Below are 27,466 nucleotides of genomic sequence, written 5' to 3'. Positions count from 1 at the left end.
GTTTTTGTTGTGTTTGTCTGTCTGTCTGTCTGTCTCTGTGTTTGCCTCTTATATCTTAGATTTGGAGCTAAAGAAGCCAGCAACCCAGAAATAGCAATGGACAGGAAAAAAACAAATTCCCCCAAAAAGTCTGCTATCTTCACCCAAGGGCTTGAAGAAAGGGCTGCCAAGCAGCCAGAAAACTGTTAAACAATTACTGCTTTACTCCAGCCAAACACCACCAACACTTATCAGCAAAAGTTGGGGTGGGAGGAGCTTAATTTCTATGCCTGCTGGGCTGTGATGAGGTGCTGTCAAGGTACCAGAAAGAGGATCAAGGAGGTGAGGCTGAGAAAGCACTCAAAGATATAAGGGCCGAAAAGTTCCAAATTTGACAAGAGACATAAACCTAGAGATGTACATAGAAGTGAATGCCAAACAGTATAAACCCAAAGAAATCCATATGAAGACACATCATAATCAAACTTCTGAAAACAAAAGAAAAAAAGAACCTTGAAAGCAGCCAGAGAAAAAACAACACCTTACCTACGTGGGAAAACAGTTCAATCGACAGCAGATTTATCATCAGAAATCATGGCGGCCAGAAGAAAGTGGCACGATATTTTTCAAGTGCTTAAAGAAAGTAATTGACAACCTAGGCTCCCACATTCAGAGAAAATATCTTCAGGAATTAAAGGAAATCAAGACATTTTGCAGATGAAAGGAAACTCAGAGAGTTTGTTACCAGCAGACCTACAATAAAGAACAGCTAAAGAAAGTTCTCTAATCAGAAAGAAAAAGTAGGGGCACCTAGCTGGCTCAGTTGGTGTTGTATATGACTCTTGATCTTGGAGTTCTAAGTTTGAGCCCCACATTGGGTATAGCGATTACATAAAATAAAATCTTTAAAAAAAGGTATTAGAAAAAAAGAAGGAACAGGAAAAGAAAGAACCTTGAAATCTCAGGAAATAATACAGAAAGCAAAAATATGGGTATGTACATTTTTTCAAGTGTCTATGGAATATATACCAAGATAGATCATATCCTGAGAAGTAAAATGAACTCAATGCATTTTTAAAGCTATTTTTTTCAAAGATTTTATTAAAAAAATTTTTTTTAAAGATTTTATTCATTCATGAGAGACACAGAGAGAGAGAGGCAGAAACACAGGCAGAGGGAGAAGAAGGCTCCCCACGGGGAGCCAAAGGCAGAAACTCAACCACTGAGCCACCCAGGTGTCCCTCAAATATCTTATTTATTTAATTGAGAGAGAAGGAGAGAGAGAGTGAATGAGCATGAGCATGGGGAGGGCAGAAGGAGAGGGAGAAGCAGACTCCTTGCTGAGGGCTGAGCACCAGTTGGGGCTCGATCCCAGGACTCTGGGATCGTGACCTGAGCTGAAGGCAGATGCTTAACCAACTGAGCCACCCTGGTGCCCCCATCAATGAATTTTTTTTTTTTAATGGAAACATATAATGTAAAAAAAAAAAAAAAAAGAAAGAAACATATAATGTGTTCTCCAACTACAATGGAAGCAAACTGGAAATCAAAATAATAGGAAAATCTCCAAACACCTGTAGACTAAACAACACACTTCTAAATAATTCACAGGTCAAAAAACACAGTCTCAAAGGAAATAAAAAGGTACCCCGAACTGAATGAAAATGAAAATACAACATATCAAAATTTGTGGGTCACAGTTAAAGCAGTGCTGAGAAATACATTTATTTATTTATTTTAAGATTTACTTATTTATTCATGAAAGACAGAAAGAGGCAGAGACATAGAGGGAGAAGCAGGCTCCATTCAGGGAGCCCAATGCGGGACTCAATCCCGGGACCCCAAGATCACATCCTGAGCTGAAGGCAGACACTCAACTGCTGAGCCACCCCAGTGGCCCAGTGCTGAGAAATTTACAGCACTAACTTATATGCATTAAAAAAGAGGAAAAGTCTTAAATCAATAAGCTAAGTTCTGACCTCAAGAATCTGGAAACAGAAGAACAAATAAAACCAAAGCAAAAGGAAGGAATAATAGAGATGAGAGCAAAAATCAAGGACATTTTATTTATATTTATTTTATTTTATTTTATTTAAAGATTTTATTTTATTTATTTATGAGAGGTGCAGAGAGAGAGAAAGAGAGAGAGAGAGAGAGGCAGAGACACAGGCAGAGGGAGAAACAGGCTCCACGCAGGGAGCCCTACGTGGAACTCAATCCTGGGTCTCCAGGGTCCCGCCCCAGGCTGAAGGCAGCGCTAAACCACTGGGCCATCGGGGCTGCCCTCAAGGACATTTTAAACAGAAAAACAAGAGAAAACTAATGACACCAAGAGCTTATTCTTTTAAAGTATCAGTAAAATGGGCAAATCTATAGCAAAAAAAAAGGGAAGAAACACAAATTAGCAGTATCAGGAATGAAACAGGGCCTAGCACTTCAGACATCAGGTTAATAAATGAAGACTACAAATAGTCCTACACACGTAAATTTGAAAACTTGGATGAAATGTACTGATTCCTCAAAAAACACAAACTACCACAACTCACTCAACAGGAAACTAATTTGAATATCCCCATAACTATGAAAAAATTGAATTCGAAATTTAAAAACTCTCAGGAAAGAAATCTTCAGGTTTAGATGGTTTTTAGAGAATTCTACCAAATGCTTAACAAAGAATTAATGCCAATTAACCAAATATAAATAACACCAGGGTTTTGTTTTGTTTTCTAGTCCATCTTTTTTCTAATGGTCATGTTATCTTCTTAAACTGAGGAATAATTTACATATAAGAATTCACCCTTTTATTTAAAAAAAAAATATTTTTTTTAAGAGAGTGAACATGAGTCCAGGATGAGGGGGGAGCGGCAGAAGGAGAGGGAGAGTCTCAAGCAGGCTCCACACCCAGCACAGAGCCCAACACAGGGCTCAATCTCACAACTCTTGAGATCATGATCTGAGCCAAAATCAAGAGTCGGACACTTCACTGACTGGGCCACCCAGGCATCCATAAAAGTCATCCTTTTAAAGTGTGCAATTCATAAAACTAATTCCAAAAAACAGAACCAGAGGAAACACTTTCCAACTTATTTTATGATGCCAGTGTTAACTCTGCTATCAAAATTAGACAAAGACAGTTCCTCCAAAATAAAATTACAAGGGACGCCTGGGTGGCTCAGCCATTGAGCATTTGCCTTCGGCTCAGGGTATGATCCCAGGATCCAGGATCAAGTCCTGCATTGGGCTCCCTGCATGGAGCCTGCTTCTCCCTCTGCCTGTGTCTCTGCCTCTTTGTCTCTCATGAATAAATAAATAAATCTTAAAAAATAAATAAAATTACAAAACAATGGGCCTCATTAATAGAGACACAAAAATCTTTCACCAAATAATAAATAGAACCGAGCAATATATAATAAGAACTACACACCGTGACTAAGTGAGGTTTAGTTCATGGATGCTGCAATAGTACAATATTTGCAAATCATGGTAATCCACTACATTAATAAGCTAAAGACAATATCATATGATTATCTCAATTGGTGCAGTAAAGCCATTTGTTAAAATTCAATAGTCATTCATGATGGAAAAGTCTCAGAAAAATAGGAATAGGTGGAATCTTCCTCGATCAGATACAGCTAATATTGTACTTAATGATGAAAGACTGAATGTTTTCCCCATAAGATCAGGAAAAAAACAAGGATGTTCACACTGGCCACTTGTATCTGACAGTTCTGGAAGTCCTAGTCAGTGCAATAAGGCAATAAAAGGAAATAAAAGACATATTTAGATCGGAAGGGAAGAAATAAAACTATTCTTTTTTTATAAATGACATCACTGTCTACCTAGAAAAGCCCAAGGAATCTGCCAAAAGCAAACAAACAAAACAAAAACAAAACCGAAAAACCAACCCAACAAACAGGCAAAGAAACTCCTCTTGTACCTAATAAGTCCTAGCAAAGTCCTAGGATTCAGGAGAAACATGCAAAAATCAGCTGTATTTCTATACATTGGCAATGAACACAATGCTACCAAAATTAAAAAGACAATACCATTGACAATTGCTCAAAAAAATGAACTACTTAGGTGTAATCTGATAAAACATGTAAAGAACACTTATGCTGAAAACCATACGGTGTTAATGAAAGAAACCAAAGAAGATCTAAACACATGGAGAGACTATAATGGTCCCCATCCCCCTTTATCCTCAGGGGATATATATTCCAAGACCCCCCATGGACACCTGCAATGATAGTACCAGACATAATACATACACTATGTTCTTCCTATACATACATACCCATGATAAAGTTTATCAATTAGGCACAGTAAGAGATTAATAACAGTAACTAATAATAAAATAGAATAATTATAATACATACTATAATAAAAGTTATGTGAAAGTGGTCTCTCTCTCTGTTTCTCAAAACATCTTATACCCTTCTTGTGATGTGAGATAATAAGATGCCTGCTGACAAGAAGTGAGGTGAATGACACAGGCATTGTGGCATAGCATGAAACTACTATGACCTTCTGAGATCCATCAGGAGGAGGAGCGTCTGCTTCGGGACTGTGGATGATGGTGGGTAACTGAAACTGGAAAGTGAAATCCCAGATGGAGGATTGGGGGAGACTACTGTCCTATAGTAATGGATTGGAAGAATCAACATAGTAAAGTGAATTTGTCCTAAGTTGATATATGGGTTTAATGCAACTCCTATCAAAACCAGAGCAATGCCTTTTTTTGTAAATGTAAATGAGATTATTCTAAAACTTTCATGGAAAAGCAAAGGAATTAGAATAGCTAAAATAATTTGTAAAGAAAAACAAAATGGGAGTAATCAGTCTAACCAAAATTTTTTTATTTTTTAATTTTTTTTTTCAATTTTAATTTAATTTTATTTATTTATGATAGTCACACACAGAGAGAGAGAGAGGCAGAGACATATGCAGAGGGAGAAGTAGGCTCCATATACCGGGAGCCCGACGTGGGATTCGATCCCGGGTCTCCAGGATCGCGCCCTGGGCCAAAGGCAGGCGCCAAACCGCTGCGCCACCCAGGGATCCCATCAGAATTTTTAAAAAAGATTTTATTTATTTATTCATGAGAGACACAGAAAGAGAGGTAGAGACAGGCAGAGACAGAAGCAGGATCCCTGCAGGGAGCCTGATTCGGGACTTGATCCCAGGACTCTGGTATCCTGCCCTGAGCTGAAGGCAGATGCTCAACCACTGAGCCACCCAGGTGCCCCAGTCTAATCAATTTTAATCAAAACTGCGAAATACTGGCAGAAGGACAGATACAGATCAATGGACCAGAATAGAGAACCCAGAAATGGATCCACATAAACATGTCAAACTCGTTTTTGACAAAGGTGAACATGCAAAATTCAATGCAGGAAAGGTAGCCTTTTAACATATGGCGCTAAAGCAACTGGACATCCATACGCAAAAGGCTAATCCTGATCTAAGCTGCACATCTTATACAGAAATTACCTCAAAATGTAGTGTTGACTTAAATGTAAAATCTAAAACTATAAAACTTTTAGGAAAAAACCTTGATAGAAAATTTCTGGGATCTGGGACACCTGGGTGGCTCAGTGGTTGAGCATCTGCCTTTGGCTCAGGGCAGGATACCAGAGTCCTGGGATCGAGTCCCACATATGACTCCCCACAGGAAGTCTGCTTCTCCTTCTGCGTAGGTCCCTGCCTCTCTCTGTCTCTCATGAATAAATAAATAAAATATTAAAAAAAAAAAAAAAAGAAAGAAAAGAAAACTTCTGGGATCTAGTCTCAGCAAAGAGTTCTTAGACTTGACAGCAAAAAAAGCACGATTCAGAAAACAAAACACTTCTTCCTCTCTGGGCTGGGACCTGGCGGCGGCGACATGGCCAAACGCACCAAGAAGGTCGGGATCGTGGGTAAATACGGGACCCGCTACGGGGCCTCGCTCAGGAAGATGGTGAAGAAGATCGAGATCAGCCAGCACGCCAAGTACACCTGCTCCTTCTGCGGCAAGACCAAGATGAAAAGGCGAGCGGTGGGCATCTGGCACTGCGGCTCCTGCATGAAGACCGTGGCCGGGGGCGCCTGGACCTACAACACCACTTCTGCTGTCACAGTAAAGTCTGCCAACAGAAGACTGAAGGAGTTGAAAGACCAGTAGAAGCTCCGCCATTTGAAACATTGCTAGCCTAAAATAAATGGGTTAATTTATATAATAAAAAAAAAAAGAAAAAGAAAACAAAACACTGATAAAGTGGACTTCACCATAATTGAAAACTTAGGCTATTCAAAAGACCCGGTCAGGAGAATGAAAAGACAAACTACAGACTGAGAGAAAATCTTTGCAAACCATGCATCCAACAAAGGACCCATAGCTCGAATGTATAAGGAACACTCAACAAGTAAGTTAAAAAGCACACAACCCAATTAGAACATAGGCAAAAGACATGCAGGGATACTTCACTAAAGAAAATATACAGATGGCAAATAAGTACATGAAGAGTTACATCATTAGCCACTAGGGAAACACACCCTAAAACTGCCATGATATGCCCCAATTCATCTATGGGAATGGCTAAAATTTAAAATGGCGACACCACCAAATACTGATGAGGATACAGGAAACTAGAACATTCATTCATTGCTGGTAGGAATGTAAAATAGTCTAGTTACTCTGGGAAATAGTTTGGCAGTTTGTTTGTTTATTTATTTTAAAGATTTTATTTATCCATTCATAGAAACACAGAGAAAGAGGCAGAGACACAGGCAGAGGGAGAAGCAGGCTCCATGCAGGGAGCCCGACATGGGACTCGATCCCGGGTCTCCAGGATCACACCCCAGGCTGCAGGGAGTGCTAAACCGCTGTGCCACCAGGGCTGCCCTGGCAGTATCTTTAAAAACTGCAAATGCAACTATCATATGACCTAGTAATTGCACTTTTGGGCATTGATCCTGGAGAAATGAAGTCTTTTATTCAAACAAAAACTGAAACATGAATGTGTATAGCACCTGTATTTGTTTTTTTTTGTTTTTGTTTTTTTTTAATTATTTATTTATTTATGACAGTCACAGAGAGAGAGAGAGAGGCAGAGACACAGGCAGAGGGAGAAGCAGGCTCCACGCACCGGGAGCCCGACGTGGGATTCGATCCCGGGTCTCCAGGATCGCGCCCTGGGCCAAAGGCAGGCGCTAAACCGCTGCGCCACCCAGGGATCCCAGCACCTGTATTTGTAATGGTCAAAAAGTGGAAACAATCCAGACGTCCTTCAACAGATAAATGGTTAAACTGTGGCACTTCCATACCATGGAATACTACTCAGTAATAAAAAGGTATCAACTAATAAATGGAACAACCTGAATGAATCTCCAGAGAATTATGCTGAGTGCAAAGCCAATTCAAAAAAAAAAGTGGCATTATTGTATGATCCCATTTCTTCCATTTCTTTTTTAAGTTTCATTTATTTATTTGAAAGAGAGAGAGAGAACACAAGCAGGGAGAAGGGGCAGAGGGAGAGGGAAAGCAGAACCCCGATGAGCAGGGAGCCCAGATCTTGACCTGAGCCGAAGGCAGATGCTTAACTGACTGAGCCACCCAGGGGCCCCTGTATGATCTCATTTCTATAGCACCTGTGAAATGACAAAATTACAGAACCAGAGAACAGATTAGTGGTTGTCAGGGGTTAAGGAGGGATGACGGTAGAAAGTAGATATGCTTTTAAAAGGACAACATGAGGGATCCTTGTGATGATGGAAATTTTTTTTTTAATTATTTATTCATGAGAGACACACAGAGAGGCAGAGAGACACAGGCAGAGGGAGAAGCAGGCCCCATGCAGGGAGCCCGACTTGGGACTCAATCCCAGGACCCCAGGATCATGCCCCAGGCCGAAGGCAGGCACCAAACTGCTGAGACACCCAGGGATCCCCAATGGAAATGTTTTGTATCTCCACTTGTATCAATGTCAGTGTCATGGTTGTGATACTGTATAATTTCCATAAGATGTTACTATGGGAAACTGGATAAAGGGTATATGGAATCTTTCCATAATATTTCTTAAAATTCCATGTGAATCCAAAATTACTTCAAAATAACAAGTTTAATTAGCAAAAACACTAGTTAAAAATTCAAGGACATAAAAGGATACAGGCAATGACTTCTATATATTATAAAAAGCAGACTTAAGTATCTCAATTTCAAACTTGAAATTAATTTCAAGTACTATCTATTATTAAGTCAAATTTTTGGTTATGAATTGAGGAATTGAAGGGAAAGAAATGGGTTTTCAGTCAAAAATCCCAATTCAATTTCCAGGAGAAAAACCTATGAAGATACAGACAAATTTATGTATCTGAAATAAAGCTCAGCTGTTAAGTTTTCATTTTAAGAAGGTTCCAAAAGAAGTGCATTCCTTTATAGTTGTCTTTTAAATGTTATCTGGACCCCTCAGAAAAAATATGGCATTTTTAATCAAAGTGCTTCCATCACAGAATAGCTTATTCTAGAAGAATGGGTCATAAGTATAGTTAAGGAGGAGGGGGACAGGTAGAGATGGAGATGGTAGAAGGAATGAGGCTGTGGGAAAAGCTGGGACAGCTGGCCTAAGAGACGTGGCCAGGCTTCACACCAGGTCTCCAGGTGTGCCATCAGCTTCGTCACCCTGCATGCAAATCCTTGTTCTGTCTCCTTTTATTGAACTTCAAGTACATCACAATCTCTCTGCGCCACAATTTCCTCCTCCTTAAAAACGGAGATAAAATTTTCTACCTCCTGTCAAACAGGATATTTGCAAGGATAAGTATCTGTACAGCTTGGAAATGTTTGAAAGAAAGGTCCCAAGAAATTGTATCTGCAAAGGTTGTTCATTTAAAACATTCAATTGAAGTTTGTTTTATATGAGGAACTTTGCATAATGGAAGACAGTAATTTTAAAGAAGACTGGAGGAAGGGAAAGACAAAATGAATGAGATTTAAATCAGGTCACTATCTCCTCTATATCTCTAGTTGTCCTCAGGTTACCGGTGGCAAATTCAGCATTGCCAAAGGCATGTGGTGCCCCAATCCACTAGCAAAACCATCTCAACAGAATGGATTTGCCACAGCAGACTTCAAACGGTTGAAAAATGAAATGAGTAAGAAACCAAACTCTCACAAGCTTGCAAATCCACTAGAGACCTAGGGAGTGGTCTGCATCATGACACTGAAAAATGTTAAGAGCATGGAAATAAGCAATGCAACTCTTAAATTTCATTTTACCTGAATTGAAGCATGAACTGAGTTTTGTCTGGTATTTTAGTTACTCATTCAGGTCTGTCTGCCTGCACTCGAATCTAAGCTCTTTGCAAAAGTCACAATTCACACTCATCTTTCTATGTCCCATAGTCCATAACTTTGCATATAGTTGGCACTCTGCAAGTACTGAATTGAACAAATGTGCACAAATACTACCTATTACTCTGAGTTTAAAGGAATATACTTAAGGTTTCCAAAATAGAGGCCCACCCCCCTGATATTTATTTAGCCTCAGCCTTAAAGCTCATTAAACCATGTTTTCATCAGTTTCTCAATTCATAAGGAGCTAAGTTATGTAAATGGAAATTTTTACTGATGATCTGAAAAAAAAAAAGCTTTCAAAGATAAATCTTGAGCCTTTTAGGCCATGGGGCAAGAAAGTGAGAAACTTTGAGCTTTGACTGATAGCAGGCATTAACAGCCTGCTTCTTGCCAGCAATGTTGCTGGATTTTTTTTTTTAAGTTTTAGTTTTCTAATATTTACTCACCAGTATCCAGTCTTGACTTTATATGCTGATACCTTGGGTTTTGTGGTATTCTTTTGGTCAGATACTAAAAAATAAGAAAATTAACAATTAATTGAGTTGATGTAAAAATAAGGGTGACAGAAGTAGGAAAGAGATATTTAAAGAATAGAACAGATGCTAAAATGTTATCAAATGTAAAGAAGGAAGGAGCTCTAGACATCCAACTGTCCCTTTAATCTAGGAGCCTTTGCTATAGCCTTTCCACAGGTGAAGATGGTTACCTTGCTTCTGTCAAAATATTTCCATTTTTTGTCAAAATAATCTCATAGCACCATATAATTAGGGAAAAAAAAACCTCTTAAAGATTATTTCTCAGTTCTATCCGATCCATTGTCACACCCAGAATGAGCCATCCCCTGACCCTTGCCCTCAAGAAATTTCTGCTAAAATAACTAAAGGCAGCTCTCTTCATCCTTTTTTTAGTTTTACTCTTAAAAAAAAAAAAAGATTTTATTTATTTATTCATGAGAGAGACAGAGGCAGAGACATAGGCAGAGGGAGAAGCAGGCTCCATGCAGGACACCTGATGTGGGACCCGAGATCATGCCCCGAGTCAAAGGCAGATGCTCAACTGCAGAGCCACCCAGGTGTCCCAAGTTTTATTCTTTGTATGATGATTTCTAGGCCATCTCCTCTGGACACCCTCTAGATTTTACCCACATCTCCCCTGAAAAGTAGCACTTGGACCCAGACCTGAGCACTGTGCCTAGATGCTGCTAGGCCCGGTTTGGCCAGGACTCCTCTGCTGCTTGTCTGGAGTCTGAGGCTCCATAAATGTCACTCCGATAGCATCTGTTCTGAGGGCAGTCCAGGCTCATCATAGGCCCAGGGTGATCATTAAAAAATGGCTATATCAGGTCTCCCTTGTCCTATACTCCAGGAGTGAACTCTAAGTCCAACCACATGACATTTACACATAATAAGTTTCAATGGCATTTGCAAAAACCATCAAAGTGAGGGAAGGCTAGTGAATCAACATCGCAAGATATAGCCTTCTTGGGGCACCCAGATGGCTTAGCTGGTTAAGTGTCCGCTTTCGGCTCAAGTTGCGATCCGAAGGTCCTGAGATCAAGCCCCACATCAGGCTCCCTGCTCAGTGGTGAGTTTGCTTCTCCCTCTTCCTCTGTGCTCTCACTTTCACTCTCCTTCAAATAAATAAATAAAATCTTTAAAAAAATTTTTTTTTAATTAATTTATTTTTATTTATTTATGATAGAGAGAGAGAGGCAGAGACACAGGCAGAGGGAGAAGCAGGCTCCATGCGGGGAGCCCAACATAGGACTCGATCCCGGGACTCCAGGATTGCACCCTGGGGCAAAGGCAGGCGCTAAACCGCTGAGCCACCCAGGGATCCCGCCCCCCCAAAAAAAAATCTTAAAAAAAAAAAAAAAAGATGTAGCTTTCTTGCTCAGGCCTCAAGTATGAAGATCATACATTCAGTCACATGTAGCTGTAGAATATGAAATTAAAACTGGGTAGTACCTTTCAGGCTTCATCTGCCACTCTCACACATGTTCCCATGTTGACATTGCCCAACTGTTCCCTTAATTTGCTATGCTCACTCAAGTCTCCAGGCTTAGCAAATGTCTGCCTAGAATGCCTTTCCTTGGCTTGTCCTTGGGCAGAACCTTACTTCCGCCATAAGCTGTCCAAGGGGGAATCAGGCACTTTCTTCTCCCTGGCTCCCAGAATGCCCTGCACCACTATTTATACCCCAAGCTGCTTCTCTAGATTTTCTCAAAGGCAGGAACAATGATTTACTCAAATAAGTGTTCACCCAGGACCTAGTACTTGGTGGGCACATTTACTGAGGGGCAGTCAACAAATGAGTATTTAGGATACAGAGTATATTATAGTAACTACCTGGTTCCTTGGAAGAGAACACCAAACTTTATTCTCATTATTTTCTAAAAATATTTTTATTTATTTTTAAAATAATCTTTATGCCCAGTGTGGGGCTTGAACTTGCAACCCTGAGATTAAGAGTCGCATGCTCTACCCTCTGAAAGAAAGAAGGAAAAAAAATCAGGTGGAGAACATCAAACTTTAAAATCCGTATCATTTGCCCTTGAAAACACAATGAACTATATAGCATGTCCTGGTCTGGAGTTTTGGATTTCAGAGACCAGGAGGAATTTTTAAAAACTGAGAACACCAAAAACAAACAAACAAACAAACAAAAAAACCTGAGAGCACCTATGGAGAAAAATCAACTTTGCATTTTGTCAAGAAATGTCATTAAAAACAAAAAGCAAAACCTTATAACTACCCTCTGCCATTTAATATCTAAAAAGAAAGAAAAAAAAAATCCCAGAATAAAAAGATTGGTCTGTTAGTGTTATTAAAAAACTCTTGACATCAACTGTGTGTTTTTTTTTTAAGATTTATTTATTTATTCATGATAGACACAGAGAGAGAGAGAGAGAGAGAGAGAGGCAGAGACACAGGAGGAGGGAGAAGCAGGCTCCATGCTGAGAGCCCGACGTGGGACTCGATCCCGGGACTCCAGGATCGCGCCCTGGGCCAAAGGCAGGCACTAAACCGCTGGGCCACCCAGGGATCCCCTCAACTGTTCTTTATTTCACTCCAGGCAGGTAAAACCTTTCTTGTGAATGCTTAGCATTGGGCCTAGGATGTGTGCAGAACCCTTGAGCTATTTTACCCCTAGAGAAAGACAGAAAAGCTTCGGTCTCCATCTGACCACTCACCTGCTGTCGTTATTTATTATTTTTTTATTTTTTTTTATTTTTTTTTATTTTTTTATTTTTTATTATTTTTTTAAAAAAGATTTTATTTATTTATTAATGAGAAACAGAGAGAGAAAGAGATAGAGGCAGAGACACATGCAGAGGAAGAAGCAGGCTCCATGCAGGGAGCCTGACATGGGACTCGATCCCAGGTCTCCAGGATCAGGCCCTGGCCTGAAGGCGGCACTAAACCACTGAGCCACCCGGGCTGCCCACACCTGCCCACACCTGCTGTCTTTAAAAGAAACTGACTGTAACATCAATTCCAACTCCTTCCTAGATGAAGACAGAGAAGATTTTTAAGTGAGAGAAGGGAAATATTTAAAGATTGAAAAGGGAAACTTTAGAAGATCCCCAAGAGGAAGATAAGACCGTAGCAAAACAAAAGACCAAAAATGCAAACCAAAAAAAAAAAAAAAACAAAAAAACCAAACCAGGGAAAACATGTGTCTGGTAAACTGAGTCAAGAAAAGCTAATAGTAAAATTCAGTTATTTTAAGCTAAGAAATTTTCTTTCTGGAGCTCTGCTGCCGCCGCTGCCGCCACCCACGCTGCAACCATGCCACCCTATACCATCACCTACTTCCCTGTTCGAGGGCGCTGTGAGGCCATGCGCATGCTGCTGGCTGACCAGAGCCAGAGCTGGAAGGAGGAGGTGGTGACCATGGAGACCTGGATGAAGGGCTCACTCAAGGCCTCCTGTCTGTACGGGCAGCTCCCCAAGTTCCAGGACGGAGACCTCACCCTGTACCAGTCCAATGCCATCCTGCGACACCTGGGCCGCTCCCTTGGGCTCTACGGGAAGGACCAGCAGGAGGCGGCCTTGCTGGATGTAGTGAACGATGGTGTGGAAGATCTCCGCTGCAAATACGCCCTCCTCATCTACACTAACTATGAGGCAGGAAAGGAGGAGTATGTGAAGGCACTACCAGGTTACCTGAAGCCTTTTGAAAAGCTGTTGTCCCAGAATGAGGGGGGCCAGGCCTTCATCGTGGGCAACCAGATCTCCTTCGCGGACTACAACCTGCTGGACTTGCTGCTGATTCACCAGGTCCTGGCCCCCAGCTGCCTGGACTCCTTCCCCCTGCTCTCGGCCTATGTGGCGTGCCTCAGCGCCAGACCCAAGCTCAAGGCATTCCTGTCGTCCCCCGAGCACGTGAACCGCCCCATCAATGGCAACGGGAAGCAGTGAGAGCTTGTGGAACCCTGGGCGGGAAGCTGGGGGGCTACCTGACTTCCTTTCTCCCTGACCAATAAAATTTTCAAGTGAGAAAAAAAAAAAAAAAAGAAATTTTCTTTCTTCACTTATTTTTCTTTTTGTTTTTGTACTTCTATTTTCATAATTTCTATATGGTATTTCCTGTTTTTACTTTTGTTTTGTTTTCCACTAGTTTCCTAGCAAAGTGTCTTTTGAAAAACTACAGGCTAGTCTCTGCTGAACCAAGGGGATTTGTCCATACCTAAGCCAACATAGCTAAGAAGTGAGGGTGTCCCTGGGGACCAGGTGTGGTGGCAGCAGAACGATGGGGGGAGAGAGTGTGGACAGCTGCAGTGGCTGGCCCCTTCCCGCCCCCAGTTTTCCCTTACACAGACTAATGAGAAATCCATATGCTGCAGTAGAAAAATGTAGTGTCTCTTTTCCACTTTCCCATTTTGGCCCAACTTCTTGCTCCTGACTTTCTAGTGCCAACCACAACGTAAAACTTTGTCCTTCACTCTAAGCAGACTACCATAGATTTTATGGAACTGCCATACTTTTTTCCTTAAGATTCTTGCTTTGGGGGGTGGTGGGGGAGATGACTGTTTCTTGACCTACTGACCAACTGGCTTTTTTCAATTACATAAACAGGATGGAATGGTGGAAAATGAAAGAGCTGAGAAAAGAAGCTGTTTCAAGGACTATTCATTCATTCAACAAAGACTTACTGAGCACCAACCACTCAGTTGACATTTACTGGGTGCTTTCTAGTAGTAAGCCACTGTGCTGAGGACACAGCCATCCAGCTCTCTCCATGGTGCCGGGGTGGGGGTGGGGGTGGCATAAGCCAACAAAGAGATACCACATGATAAACAAAGAGAGGGAAGCAGGGAGTGCAACAAGAACATACGAGATTGGCCCATGATCCTGACTAGAATAGTCAAGAACTATGTCCTGAATGGGGACTTCTGGGCCAAAAGCTGAGGGTCAAGAAAATGAGTCAAGCTAAAGGAGTAGCGGGTGGAAGCTAGAGGATTTCCGGATAGACCTAGCGCACCGGGGCAGTATGGGGTTGGATGAGGCTGAAGAGGCAAGGAGGGGTTAGTTCATAAAGGACCTTGTATCCACGCTAAGAAACTTGGGTTTTCCCCCCCTATAGATGACTAGTTCTCGAAAGGGCAATTTTACTCTCCATGCTCCTGGGGACAACTGTCAATGTCTGGAGACATTCTAGGCTGTCTGAACTGGGTGGTAGTGCTGGGATGCTACTGGTATCCAGTGAGTAGAGGCCAGGGATGCTGCAAAACATCCGACAATGACAGAGAATACCTCCACAGCAAAGAATGAACTGGCCCACAATGTCAGTTATGCCAAAGTTGAGAAACGCTAGTGTAGATGATTGGGGAGTCACTGAGGAAAGTTTACAGACAAGTGATGGGATTATCTTTCCATTTTAGAAAGCTCACTCTGGCGGCATTCTGGAGAATGAATAGGATCATAGTCAAGGATGGAGGCGCAAAGATCCGTTAAGAGGCAGTTGTGCTAAGGTCTGTGATGCTAAGGAAGTGGCGGTAGAGACAAGGAAGAAGAGACAGTTTCAAGAAATCTTTAAAGGTGGAAAATCAATGATTGAAAACTGACTAGTATAACAGGAGGAGGACAGTGATACCATTCCCCAAAAGAGAGACTTAGGGAGGAAGCATATGTTAAAAAACATGATGTTTTTCAGGTTGAGGCATGTCAAGTATGAGGTATCTGTGCATTATCCAAAATGGAAGTGGTGAGCTGGCTATTTGGGTCTGAGATCAGGAGAGAAATTTGGGGTTGCAGAAATTAAAGTTTGGGGGTTGTCAACAGATAGGTAGCAGGGGAAGCCATAGGAATGGACAAGATCAGTATCAGAGATTGTGTAAGACAGAGAAGAAAAGCCCCAACACTTAAGGTCAGGTAGAGAAAAGCACCATGCATGAGACTCATGAGAGGCCAGAAGAAAGTGGGTCATGAAAATTAAAGACGAATTTTAGGAAGGGAGTGGTCAACAGTGATCAATGCTGTCAAGGCCGAGAACAAGAGGTCAAACATGAACCAGCAAGCAAGAATGCAGGTCAAGAAAGAGAATAACAAAACAAAATTGGACTGAACAAACCAGGACCTTGTTGACGACTCTGGTGGATGAGGTTACAGTGAATTGACAGAAGCAGAAGCAAAAATAGCAGGTTGTATGAGACGGGGAGGGAGGAAAGAAGAGGATAGTAGCCAGATGGGCTTTTTTTTTTTTTTTTTCCTTGAGAGTTGCTAAGGAATTCTTCTTTATTGTTGCTTTGCTTTGTTTTGGAAGAAAGGAGAGATTTGAGGATGTTTAGAGGCTAGATAAGAGGTTGGAAATGAGGCAGGAAGGTATGGAAAGGAGGGAGTGGGAGAGGAGGAGGCCCAGAACCCCCAGGGGAAGGTTCAGCTTTGGGTATGTATTTAGGGTAAAGATATCAGGTAGGTGGTCAGGATGAAGTTCATCAGGAGGAGGGAGCTGAGAAAGTTCATGTTTGTATTATTATCAGAGAGCGATCAAAAAAATGTCAAAGACCCTTTGAGGGTTTACAACCCCCAGAGAGGGTCCAAAGATAGGTCTTCCCTTTCTACCCATGCCATCACAGCTACTTCATTTCTACTCGGCTTTCAAGACCCGGCATAAACATATCTTCCAAGAAGACTCCTGTGAGGGCCCCAGGCAGATGGAAATTCCTTCCCTTCCTGGATTGTCACAGCGCTTTGTACAAATCACACTCCTCACTTCTGGCACTCGGGACACGGCTCTGCCTCCTAGATCTCTGGACCTACTGCAAGGTCTCACACCAGTGTGAGCAGTAAGGATGCCTTATGGATGAAGATGGCTCTGAGCCCTGAGCAGCACACAGTGTGCACGCCAGCACTACATGACGGCTCTAGGACTCTGAAGCTTACACTCTGGGGGTGATGTGGGAGACTTTGTGGAAGAAATGGCAATGGAGCTGTGTTTTAAGGGCTGAACTTCTATGGATAAAAAGACAAGGAAAAAGGATTTCAAGTGGAGAAAATTACAATAGCAAAGCCACTTTAAAAGCATGTTGAAAGAACCTCATGTTGTTTGATTTGCTAGAGAAGGTACAACAACAACAATGAAGATAATCCCTGCTAACAATTACTGAGCACTTAACTATGTTGTCAGGCACTCGACTAAGCATTTTACCTACATTATCTCACTTAATCCTCACAGCCACTCATGATGTAGATACTAGTATTTACTAGTATATCTTCATTCTCCATATCAGGTAACAGGAGCACAGAGCTGGGGTGATTTTCCGAGACTAGTCAGCTGGTGATAAGGGTGAAACCTGGAATGAAGCTGGTAGTCTGGCTCTAGAGCTTGCACTCTTCCACACTCATTTTAGGCATTCTGAATACCAGATCCACCAATGGGTTTTAGATGATCCACGAGTCCCGTGAAACTATGAAAAATTTTGTGTATGTGCATTTTTTCTCGGGGAGGGACCGTGATTTTCACCAAATTTTCAAAGGGGCTTATAACCCCTAAAGGGTTAAAAACCATAGGTATATGAAATCCCATGCTGTATGGTGGGACGTGGGCATGTAGGCTCCAAGTAGATGCCTGAATGTAGACTGAGGGTCTGGAGGAGGCCCTTCACAAAGACAATGGAAGGTACCAAAAATACTGAGCTGTGAGGCATATAATTGCAAGAGTATTTTGGCAGGTTACTAACATATGCAAAGTAGGACTGGGCTTTATGAATTCATGGATGTCAGAGAAGGGAGAAGAAAGAAGTCAACAACGGGATTTTTCTGAAAGAAAATCACTAAAAAAAAATATGAGTGAGAATGTCTGAATTTCAAATTGTTCAAACATGAATGAGCTTTTCTGACTTCCTACCTCTCTCAAAATGAAACTCTCAAGGTTGGTTGTATTTCAATTGCAACATATGTAATAAGATTTACATTTAAAGGATTTTTAAAAATACCATTATACATTTTGTTCAGAATTTCTCTACTTATCTCCTTTGTATACACAGGAGGTCCATAAAATGAGGGAAATGAATTCAATCTTGAAAATAGCCTTATTTAAGGCAATCTCACATTTAACATGGGTCTTTTTTTTTTAACGGCAGTTTTAATCTGGTCCAATTCTACTGATCTCAAACACAAACCCTGAGACTGTACGCACATGTAGCAGCCCTTTTGCTAGCTTTGCTAGCAGCTACTACCTATGGTTGATTGTATTTTTCAAGATATTTGCAACAGAATTTCCCATCTCACACTGGTTGGGTGGGACCAATGTCTCCCCAACCTCCACCCCAAACACACCCCTGCTCCAATCTGGATGGGCTTGTGACTATGATAGAAGTGCTGTCTTATGACTTCTGAGGCTAGATCATAAATGGCAATACCACTTCCACCTGGTTCTCCTGGGATACTTGTTCTTAGAACTCAGTTACCATGTTGTGAGGAAGGCCAGGCCACGCCACATAGACAAAGCCATCTGCAGGTGGTATGGCCAACAGCCCCAACTGAGGTCCTTGCCAAAAGACCATATCAACGGCCTTGAAGAAGCCTTCAAGATAACTCTAGCCCCAGCTTCTGTCTGCCTGCAAAACCACATGAGATCCCAAATAAGAAGCACCTAGCTGAGCCTGATCAACCTTCAGAATCATAAAGATCATAATAAAATGACTATTACTTTAAGCCACGGAACATGGAATGATCCATGACAAATCAACATACAGCCAGAATATATATCCTAATATATAACTGGAACACTTTCAGGGTATTTGCACTTTACTCCTCAATCCAATACAGCATGGCTACTGTCCCCACCATTGTACTATGGTTACTGTGGCAGCTATCCAACATCAGAGATCCCCTAACTGCTGAATATAACGGTGACTTTCCATTCTTTAACTTGCTTGACCTTTCTGTGCCATTTGACACTGTTATACAGCCCCACCTTCTTCAGTTTCCACTCCTTTAGCTTTGGTGATATCTCCCTTCCCTGAGTCTCCAATGACACATGGATCATTTCTGTCATCTGCTTAAACACTGCATTCCCCAAGATTCCATCCTCTCAATCTATAGATTCTCTGTGAGCCAAACATTTAGGTTTAATTCCATTTATATATGCTTGACGTCCAAAATAGGGAACCTGAGCCTGACTTTTCCTCCCGGCTCAGGCATATATTCATTGACTTATTCAACAGATGTTTACTGCACGCCAGGTCCTTGCATACAAGGACCCTCACTTAAGTTCTTGTAAATATGCCAGAAATAAATGATTATAGATTACAAATAAAATAATTACAGATCATGATCTACTGGGTGAAGATAGCATATTGAACACTCCATTTAATTTCACTTCCTTCCAAAAACCTCAATTTTGTCTTCTATTTTAAGGACATAAAGCTCAAAAAACCAGAGAGAGTGGGAGAAGTGACAGCAATAGATCTTTGAATTCTAGAAAGCAGATCAACAGTGAAAATGACTTGAGTTATTGAAGAAAGTCAAAGGGAAAGCCAAGAACAATTCTTTTTTTTTTTTTTTTTTTTTTTTTTTCCAAGAACAATTCTTGAAAGGCTTAGGAATTGACAGCCTCGGGCACTCCAGAAGTGGGGGGTGGGGTGGGGTGGGGGGGATTGTTGGAGAAGTGGCTAAAATAAGGAAGACTGTTTGAAAGTTGATTGAAAACCACCATGGTCTCCAAATCCCTGTACTCTCTGCTACTGTCCCACCCACCACAGTAGCTCCCTATAGATTTATTACCTGAGAAGCGTTTCTGGACTGGGAGGTCTCTAGACAGAGAAAGGTGGAGATGGCATTACCGAAAAAGGGGCATTAAGTGTATGATGTATACTAATGTTGAGATTTAACTGCTAGCCCTAATTCCTCCAGGAATTCAGATAGGCTTTTACTCTCAGGAGAGTGAAGTAATTCTCTGAAGAAAATAACCAGCCTAAGAGGAAAGAGCTGAAGGTACAGATTTAGGATAGTCACCCAAATTATGGCCCAATGAGATCTTCCCATAATGAGGCTCACCATCAGCAAGACCTTCTCAAATATACAGATCCCAATCATTTGTTTAAGTTTCCTACTCAAAAACATAAATTAATAACTTAGGATTAAAAGAAGCCTGAGGAATGCCTGAGTGGCTCAGGATGTGATCCTGGGATTCTGGGATCAAGTCCCACATTGGCTCCCTGCGGGGAGCCTGCTTCTCCCTCTGCCTATGTCTCTGCCCCTCTCTCTGTGTCTCTCATGAATAAATAAATAAAATATTTTTTAAATAAATGAATAAAATAAAATAAAATAAACCTGAGAACACCTGTGCGAATTTTGGGGAGGACGCAATTTACTTCATAGCAATGTTCGAAGGCTTCTTTTAATTAATTAATGTTTTTGCGTTACATTGAAGCCCTAATCTCCAGTGTAACTGTATTTGGAGACAGGGCCTTTAGGAGGTAATTAAGGTTAAATGAGGTCATAAGGGTGTGGCATGAGTGTAATAGGACTAGTGTCTTTATAAAAAGAGACTCCAAGGAGCTTTCCCTCTGTACAAGTATACACAGAAAGAAGTCTAGTGAACAGTGAGAAGGCAGTCATCTGCAAGGCAAGGAAGACCTCTCACCAGAAACTAAACTGGCCAGCACCTTGGTCTTAAACTTCCCGGTACTCCCAAACTGCCAGAAATAAACCTCTGTCATTTAAGCAACCAGTCTTGTGACATTTTGTTATAGCAGCTTGAGTTAACTAATACAAATATCTCCAACAAATAAAAAGAAAATAGACAATAGGAAGGAAATAGACTGTTGAGGAAAAAAAAATTTCAAAAAACTATCACTAGAGAAATGAAAACACACATCCATATAAAAACATCTCCATGAATATTCATAATAGCTCCAAAAAAGAAACAACCCAAATGTCCATCAGAAAGAACAGACAAGGGCAGCCCCGGTGGCTCAGTGGTTTAGCCAGCCTTCAGCCCAGGGTGTGACCGAGATGGGTCCCACATCAGGCTCCCTGCATGGGGCCTGCTTCTCCCTCTGCCTGTGTCTCTGCCTCTCTCTCTCTCTGTGTCTCTCATGAATAAATAAATAAAATCTTAAAAAAAAAAAAAAAAAGAACAAAGTAAGTATGGTCATGTAAAGGAATATTATTCAGTAATAGGAATGATGTATTAATACACGATATGACATGGATGAACCTTTAACACATCATGCTAAGTGAAAGGAGCCAGACACAAAAGACCACATTTTGCATGACTCCATTTATATGAAATGTAGACACAATAGGAAAACCTATAGAGAGACACGATAGATTAGTGACTGTCAAGACTAGACTGGGGAGACAATGGGAAAATTGAGGAGTGATAGCTAAAGGTTACAGAATTTCTTGTTGGTGTAATGAAATGTTCTTATCAGTGATGATTGTATAACTCTGAATTGTACACTTTAAATAGGTGAATTATATCTCATACTGTTGTTAGTAAAAACAGTTAAACTTAACAAGTAAAAAAAAAAATTTAAAAACTTTTGCTCTAAACCAGACCAGGTACTTATGTAAGAGTTAAAAGAAAATAATTAAGTTGACCTATATTTGTCTAACATGGAAAAGTCTCCAAGACTTATTGTTAAGTGCAAAAAGCAAGTAAAAAAGCCATATATGCGATGTTATAACATTTGAGTAAAAGAAAACCACAAAATAAAACTCTCTATACATTTATATACACACAAGAGCATGTGAGCACACACACAAATGCGCAGAGAATGTTTTGGAAAGGATAACTGAAAAGGTGGTAAACAGTGATGTAGGAAAATTTTCCTATATTATTTATGAAAATTTAGAAATAGTACAGAATAAAACTAAAGGCAGACAGAAACTCCAGGAAAAACAAAAAGGGGTATGAAAGAAAATGTAACCATGATGATCACTGCTTTGGCAATAATCAATACTTACACAGTCACAAACACACACACAAGCAAAACAATAGTAAAAAAAATCCGATTAGAAATTAGGCAAGATAGGGATGCCTGGTGGCTGAGCAGTTGGGCACCTGCCTTCGGCTCAGGTCATGATCCTGGGATCCAGGATTGAATCCTGCATTGGGCTCCCTGTGAGGAGCCTGCTTCTCCCTCTGCCTATTTCTCTGCCTCTCTCTCTCAGTCTGTGTCTCTCATGAATAAATAAATAAATCTTTTTTTTCCTAATAAATAAATCTTAAGAAAAAAGAAATTAGGCAAGATACAAAAAGATATTTTGTTGAAGAGGATATATGAATGGTAAATGAGCACATGAAAAAAATGTAAGATGTTCAACCTTGGTAACCACTGGGAAAATGCAAATTGAGACCGTTATGAGATGTCACAGTGCACCTATTAAAACAACTAAAATAGTGGCACCTGGGTGGCTCAGTCAATCGTCCAACTCTTGATTTTGGCTCAGGTCATGATCTCAGTGTTGTCAGATCAAGCCCCATGTTGGACTCCATGCTGGGTGTGAAGCATGCTTGAGATTCTTTCTCCCTCTCTCTCAATACCCCTCACCTCTAAAAATGAAAAACAAAAAAACCCAACTAACAGAAAAACCTGAATACCAGATGTTGCCAAAAATGTGCAAAACTTGGCCTCTCGTTCACTGGTGATAAGAATCTTAAATGGTACAGTCACTCTGGCAGGCGAGAATTCTACCACTGAACCACCAATGCTGGTACAGTCACTCTGGAAAATATTTTGGTAGTTCTAAAAAACTAAATGTAAGCTCACATACAATCCAGCAACCATACTCCTAGGCATCTATTCTAAAGAAATGACAATTAATTTCCATACAAAAGCTGTACCCAAAAGTTTGTATCTTTATTCATAACAGCTTGAAACTGAAAACAACCAAAATATCTTATAATAGTTGAATGATTAAACAAACTGTTACATACCATATATGGTACATACATACCACAGAATATTAATCAGCAATGAAAAGGAATGAACGATTGCCATAGGCAACAACTTGGATGTGTCTCAAGGACATTATTCTGAGTGGAAAAAAAGCTAATCTCAAAAGGTCACATATAGTATGATTCTATTTATATAACATTTTCAAATGACAAAATTACAGAAATGGAGAACACACTAATGGTTGCCAGGGGTTAGTCTGGTGAGGCGGAGGAAAGTGGAAATGACTAGGAAGGGATAGAATGAGGGAAATATTTGTGGTGATGGAATAAGCTCTATTTTGATTATGACCCAAACATGTGAAATCTTGATATTAAATCTACACTTGTGAAAAAAATAACCTAGAATTATACACACAATATATAAATGTCAATTTTATGGCTTTGCTATTGTACTATGCTTACATAAAATATAATCAATGGGGAAAACTGGGTGAGGACCATGGAACTGTACTATTTTTGCAACTTCCTGTGAATCTATAGTTATTTCAAAATAAAGTTTTTTTAAAAGAACATCTGAGGAGCACCTGGGTGGCTCAGTCCGGTAAGCTTGCCTTTGGATCCGGTCATGATCTCAGGGATCCTTGGATCAAGCCCCACATCAGGCTCCCTGCTTAGTGGAGAGCTTGCTTTTCCCTCTCTCCTGCCCCATCCCACCCCCCAACTCATGCTCATGCTCTCTCCTGCTATCTCTCAAATAAATAAGGACACCTGAGTCCAAAACAGAGGTTTTAAGAATTAAAAATGCAATGTCAGAAGTTAAATAGAAGAATTAGAAGATAAAGCTAAATAAACATATCTCCAAAGAGAGCAAAAGACAAAGATGTGGAAAATGGGAAACAAAGTTTAAGAAACTAAGAGAACTAGTCTTATAGAGAAGCAACATGAAATATAACAAATTCAATAAACAGGGGATGGAGAAAATAGGAAAGATGTTAACAACAAAATAATCCAACAAAATTTCACATTATAGAAAGACATGAATTTCTGGTGCCCACCAAAGAGTGAAAATAGGCCCAAAGCACGGAATACCTTTGTGAAACATAACACTGGCAACACAGAGAAGATTCTACAAGCATCCAGAAACGAAAAAAATCAAATCACATACAAAGGTATAGCATGGCTTTGGCCTTCTCAACAGCAACACTGGATGCTAGAAGACTATAATGCAATGTTTTCAAAATGCTGATAGTGTCCAATCAAGAATTCTGCACTCAATCAAATTTGCAGGCAAATCAATGTCAAGGTAGAACAACATTTTCAGACATCCCTAACATTTTAGACATAAGTAAAAAAAAAAGAGTTATTTCTCATGCACTCTTTTCCAAGAAACTACTAGAAATTGTGCTCCACTAAAATAAGGAAGTTGGACATCTCCCTCTGGGACACAAAAGTATGACCATATAGAGCATCTCTGCTCCTATCCCCCCACACTCCTCTTTCTCTTACATTCCTGATCTCATTAATGGCATCGGCACTGATCAGCAGCCCAAGCTGGGAAACTAAGTCATCCATTTCGCAAGCGAATCACTGAAGTCTTAATGATTTAACTGCCTCAGTATTTCTCATTTTTGTCCCTCGTTCCATGACTTTAGGTGTGTATCATACATACCACCTTACCAATCTGCCTATTTCCAGTCCTAACCTCCTCAAATCCTTTCGCCACAACCTGGCTACAGCCATCTGCCTAAAATGCAGATCTGACCACCTCCCTCAGCTACTTAAAACTCGTCAAGAGCTTCTCAAATTCAGGCCAGCAGAGTCTCCACTCTCCACACCCAGCTCCCCCACTCTGGTGGCAGAGACTGTATTTGACCAGGGCCTTCTTCCTGCAGAGCCTGAACTCAGCCTCACGACCTCCACCATGAATGAAACGGCGTGCAACGAAGGCCAGTGACTGCGGACCTGGGGGGCCCAGTCAGCCAAGCATCTGCCTTCAGTGCAGGTCATGATCCCGGGGTCCTGGGATGGAGCCCCTAGCATCAGGAGCCCCGTTCCAGGTGGGGCGTCGGCTCCTCCCTCTGCCCCTCCCCCCACTTGTGCACGGGGGGGGGGGGGGGGGCGGCACTACTTGGGCGAGGCCCGAAAGGCCCTTCCAGACTTTTACTCGGGCCGTCCACTGCCCCTCGCCTCCTCCTCTCTGTTCATGCTCTTCTCCCTCCCTCACTCCCTGGAGGCCCATCCTTCCCCTCCGCTCTCCTAGGGTCCCCAACCACGCTCTATCAGACTGTTTCCAAGTCTCCCACACAAACGCCTGGTCTTACTGTGTATTTCCAGCCCCTGCTGCCACGTGGGCCTCCAACAGACCTTTGCTGAAACCAAGTGACCACGAGTGCAGCAGGGAGGGCCCTGGGCGGGGAAGAAGGGGGGCTGGAGGTCACACGCCCAGACGGCGCGTCCTTTGTGGGCGGCCCATCTGCTTGTCCCCACTGCCCCCGAGCCCCGTGAGGAGGCTCCCCACTCCTCGGCCGCGCTCCTTGAGCCCGCGGGGGCGGCGCAACCGCCCGCCTGGACTGAGCGCGCCCTGAGGGAAGGGGCTGCCTTCGGCGGCCGGCGCGGCGCCCAGCAAGCACGTGCGGGGGCGGCCCCTCGCCACGCGACCGCCGCCTCGCCCCGAGGCCCCGGGCCCGCCCCGCCTCCCGCGGCTCCCCGGACCCCTCCTCACGCCCGCCGCTTCCCGCCTTCCGGCCGGCGGAAGTCGCCGGCGGCCCTTCCCTGCCCACGTGGAGCCTTTTCCGGTGCGCCCGCCCCCTCCGGCTGCGCGGGCCGGGCCGGGCCCTCACCTCAGGATTCCCAATGTGCCTCCGGACAGACATGCTGGCTCCGGCCGACCGCGCTGGGCTTCGAGCCTCGCCGGTAGCCTCTAACCCTAGCTTCCTACCCCCACCGCCTCTCCCGGCCGCCTCCTTACAAGCTCTGCTCCGATTGGCCTCCCTTCTCCGGCTGGCCAATGGAGGCCCTGTTTACTCTCCCACTGCAGGGTCAAGGGCGAGCGAGACGCCGCTCAATGGTTGCCACGGGCAACGGGGGGGACGCCGGCTCCTGAAGCCTCTGGTGCTCGCGGCGGGGCCCGGCGGGCTGCTGCCCGAGCGCGGGAAGAGGGGCGCGGGGGAGGGGCCGGCTGGCGCCTGCGCGGGAACCGGTGCGCAGGCCCCAGGGAGGGGGAAGGGCCGGAGAGCTGGAGGCGATGGAGGGGGACTCGGCGGGGGGGCGGGGGAGACAAGAATTGCAATCAGTGTGCGAGCAAATGTGTGACCCACGGCACCCTCCTCCCCTCCTAAGGTCATCTTAAGCAAACGCCTGGGCTACTTCCTACAATAGGGAGAAGATAGGAGACAGGGTGGTTCCGCGGGAAGGGGAATCTAGAGTTTATTATTTTCGGGTTAAGTTAATATGCAAATTATGCAAAATACCATGCGTAAATACAGTAATTATTGTAGTTTCAAAAGCTTTTTAGCTAGCTAGAGAACGGCAGCCTTAATTGCAAAGCGCACGCACCATTCTGTGATTCATCATTCATTTAACAAATATTTAATAAGCACCTTATGAGAAAAGCTGCAGTAGGTTGTGTGGAGGATGGGAGGATGACTAAGAACCAGTCCCGTTGTCATGGAAACCATTGTGACTCCTGCCATCAGCTGCCACCTGTTCTTATTCCAGATCTGAAAATTAAGTCCTAGCACCTTTACAAAACAATCACACACACAGTTTGACTTTGGCTTCAAAATGTCCCACCAAATCCGTCAAAATTATTATTTACCTTTACATGGGAGAACAACACAATAACCCTTTGTCCTTTACTCTAAGTTGTTTTTCCAGGAATGGGGAAAGGTTACTCTGAACTGTTCATATTCACTGGCTCTCAGCTTGTGGATAATAGCATGCAGCTGAGCAACTTCGGGTCTGTGCAGAGGACCCATTCAACAACATGGCCTTGCATGCCCGTGTCCTCTCACACCCTCCAGCATCCCACCCGTAGGACCACACCTTAAATCGTCTTGCTTGACCGCCAGGAGCTTAAACTGGACACAGCTGTCGCTTGCACATTAATAACCACCGAGTTTGTCTGAAATTCCTTAGGGTTCTCCAGTTCTTTAACCACTCTAAAATTCCCAGCTTTTCGCCCCTCCATTACAATGAGGGAGAGTTTAGGGGCTGCAAAAAAATGAGAAGGGGGCAGTGGGGAGGATATCTTACTATGCAGAGGCTTCTGGACACATCACTACTCAAAATGAATGCTTACTGGTGCAATGTGGAGGTGGGATGATGATGGAATTTATGGAGAGAATAAAGAAGAAAGGACAGAGAAGAGAGTGAGAATAGGGACTAAACTATATGATGGTAAGAAAGAGAGGCAGAGTCCTAAAGACATCTGTAGGTCAAAGGAGCAGTTATATACATGTGAGGAAGTAAGGAGTGCAAAGAATTGGAAGGCATCAAAGATGGCTATAATTTCTAGCTTAGGGGACCAAGTAGATGAATGATAATGCATTAACAATGGAGGTCAATAAATCAAAAGAACAGAAAGTATAAGACCCAACACCTATTGGAGTAGGAAGCTCAACTTCCCTTCTTCAATGTTTGGGCTCACTTCTCTGTGTGATCATCTCCCTTTTTCCCAAGAGGGGATGGGAATACCAGCTTTATTTGCCTTGGTACTCATTTCAGTTGTCAAATTTGGGCTGCATGTGAAGCATGCACAGAGATAGAAAATGTGGGTTCTTGGGTCTAGGGAACGGTTGC

At 42.4% G+C, this 27,466-nt stretch overlaps 3 protein-coding genes and 1 long non-coding RNA gene across 6 annotated transcripts in view; 2 read left to right on the top strand and 2 right to left on the bottom strand.

The window, feature by feature from the left end:
- Positions 1 to 25,823, bottom strand: part of CEP41 (centrosomal protein 41) — a 55,417-nt gene extending 29,594 nt beyond the window's left edge. Inside the window, exons 1-2 of one of the 3 annotated variants that reach the window (XM_025471659.3) lie at positions 25,507 to 25,823; positions 9,757 to 9,820 (exon numbers count right to left, since the gene is read on the bottom strand). In XM_025471659.3, coding sequence (XP_025327444.1) covers positions 9,757 to 9,820; positions 25,507 to 25,539 — 97 coding nt within the window. In that variant the 5' untranslated portion in view covers positions 25,540 to 25,823. Of the gene's footprint in view, positions 1 to 4,355; positions 4,492 to 9,756; positions 9,821 to 25,506 lie in introns of those variants that run through there. The other 2 variants (XM_025471660.3, XM_049093471.1) reach the window with 2 other exon arrangements.
- On the top strand, positions 5,823 to 6,199 carry LOC112675098 (60S ribosomal protein L37a-like). Its single transcript, XM_049093473.1, has one exon. It carries the CDS (start codon positions 5,861 to 5,863, stop codon positions 6,137 to 6,139), a length of 279 nt encoding a protein of 92 aa, XP_048949430.1. The 5' UTR covers positions 5,823 to 5,860; the 3' UTR covers positions 6,140 to 6,199.
- On the top strand, positions 13,056 to 13,833 carry LOC112675097 (glutathione S-transferase P-like). Its single transcript, XM_035698610.2, has one exon. The coding sequence runs from the start codon at positions 13,102 to 13,104 to the stop codon at positions 13,732 to 13,734; it is 633 nt and encodes a 210-aa protein (XP_035554503.1). The 5' UTR covers positions 13,056 to 13,101; the 3' UTR covers positions 13,735 to 13,833.
- On the bottom strand, positions 19,306 to 25,114 carry LOC125752451 (uncharacterized). Its single transcript, XR_007401968.1, has 2 exons — positions 24,988 to 25,114; positions 19,306 to 22,321 (listed from the first exon to the last, which is right to left on the bottom strand). It is a non-coding gene; the product is annotated as an uncharacterized LOC125752451 (long non-coding RNA).
- Positions 25,824 to 27,466: the final 1,643 nt, after the last annotated feature.

Source organism: Canis lupus, chromosome 14 (genome assembly GCF_003254725.2).
Source record: "Canis lupus dingo isolate Sandy chromosome 14, ASM325472v2, whole genome shotgun sequence".
Lineage (NCBI taxonomy): Eukaryota > Metazoa > Chordata > Mammalia > Carnivora > Canidae > Canis > Canis lupus.
Note: the sequence above shows the minus strand (reverse complement) of the source record. Positions and strands in the feature narration are given on the sequence as shown.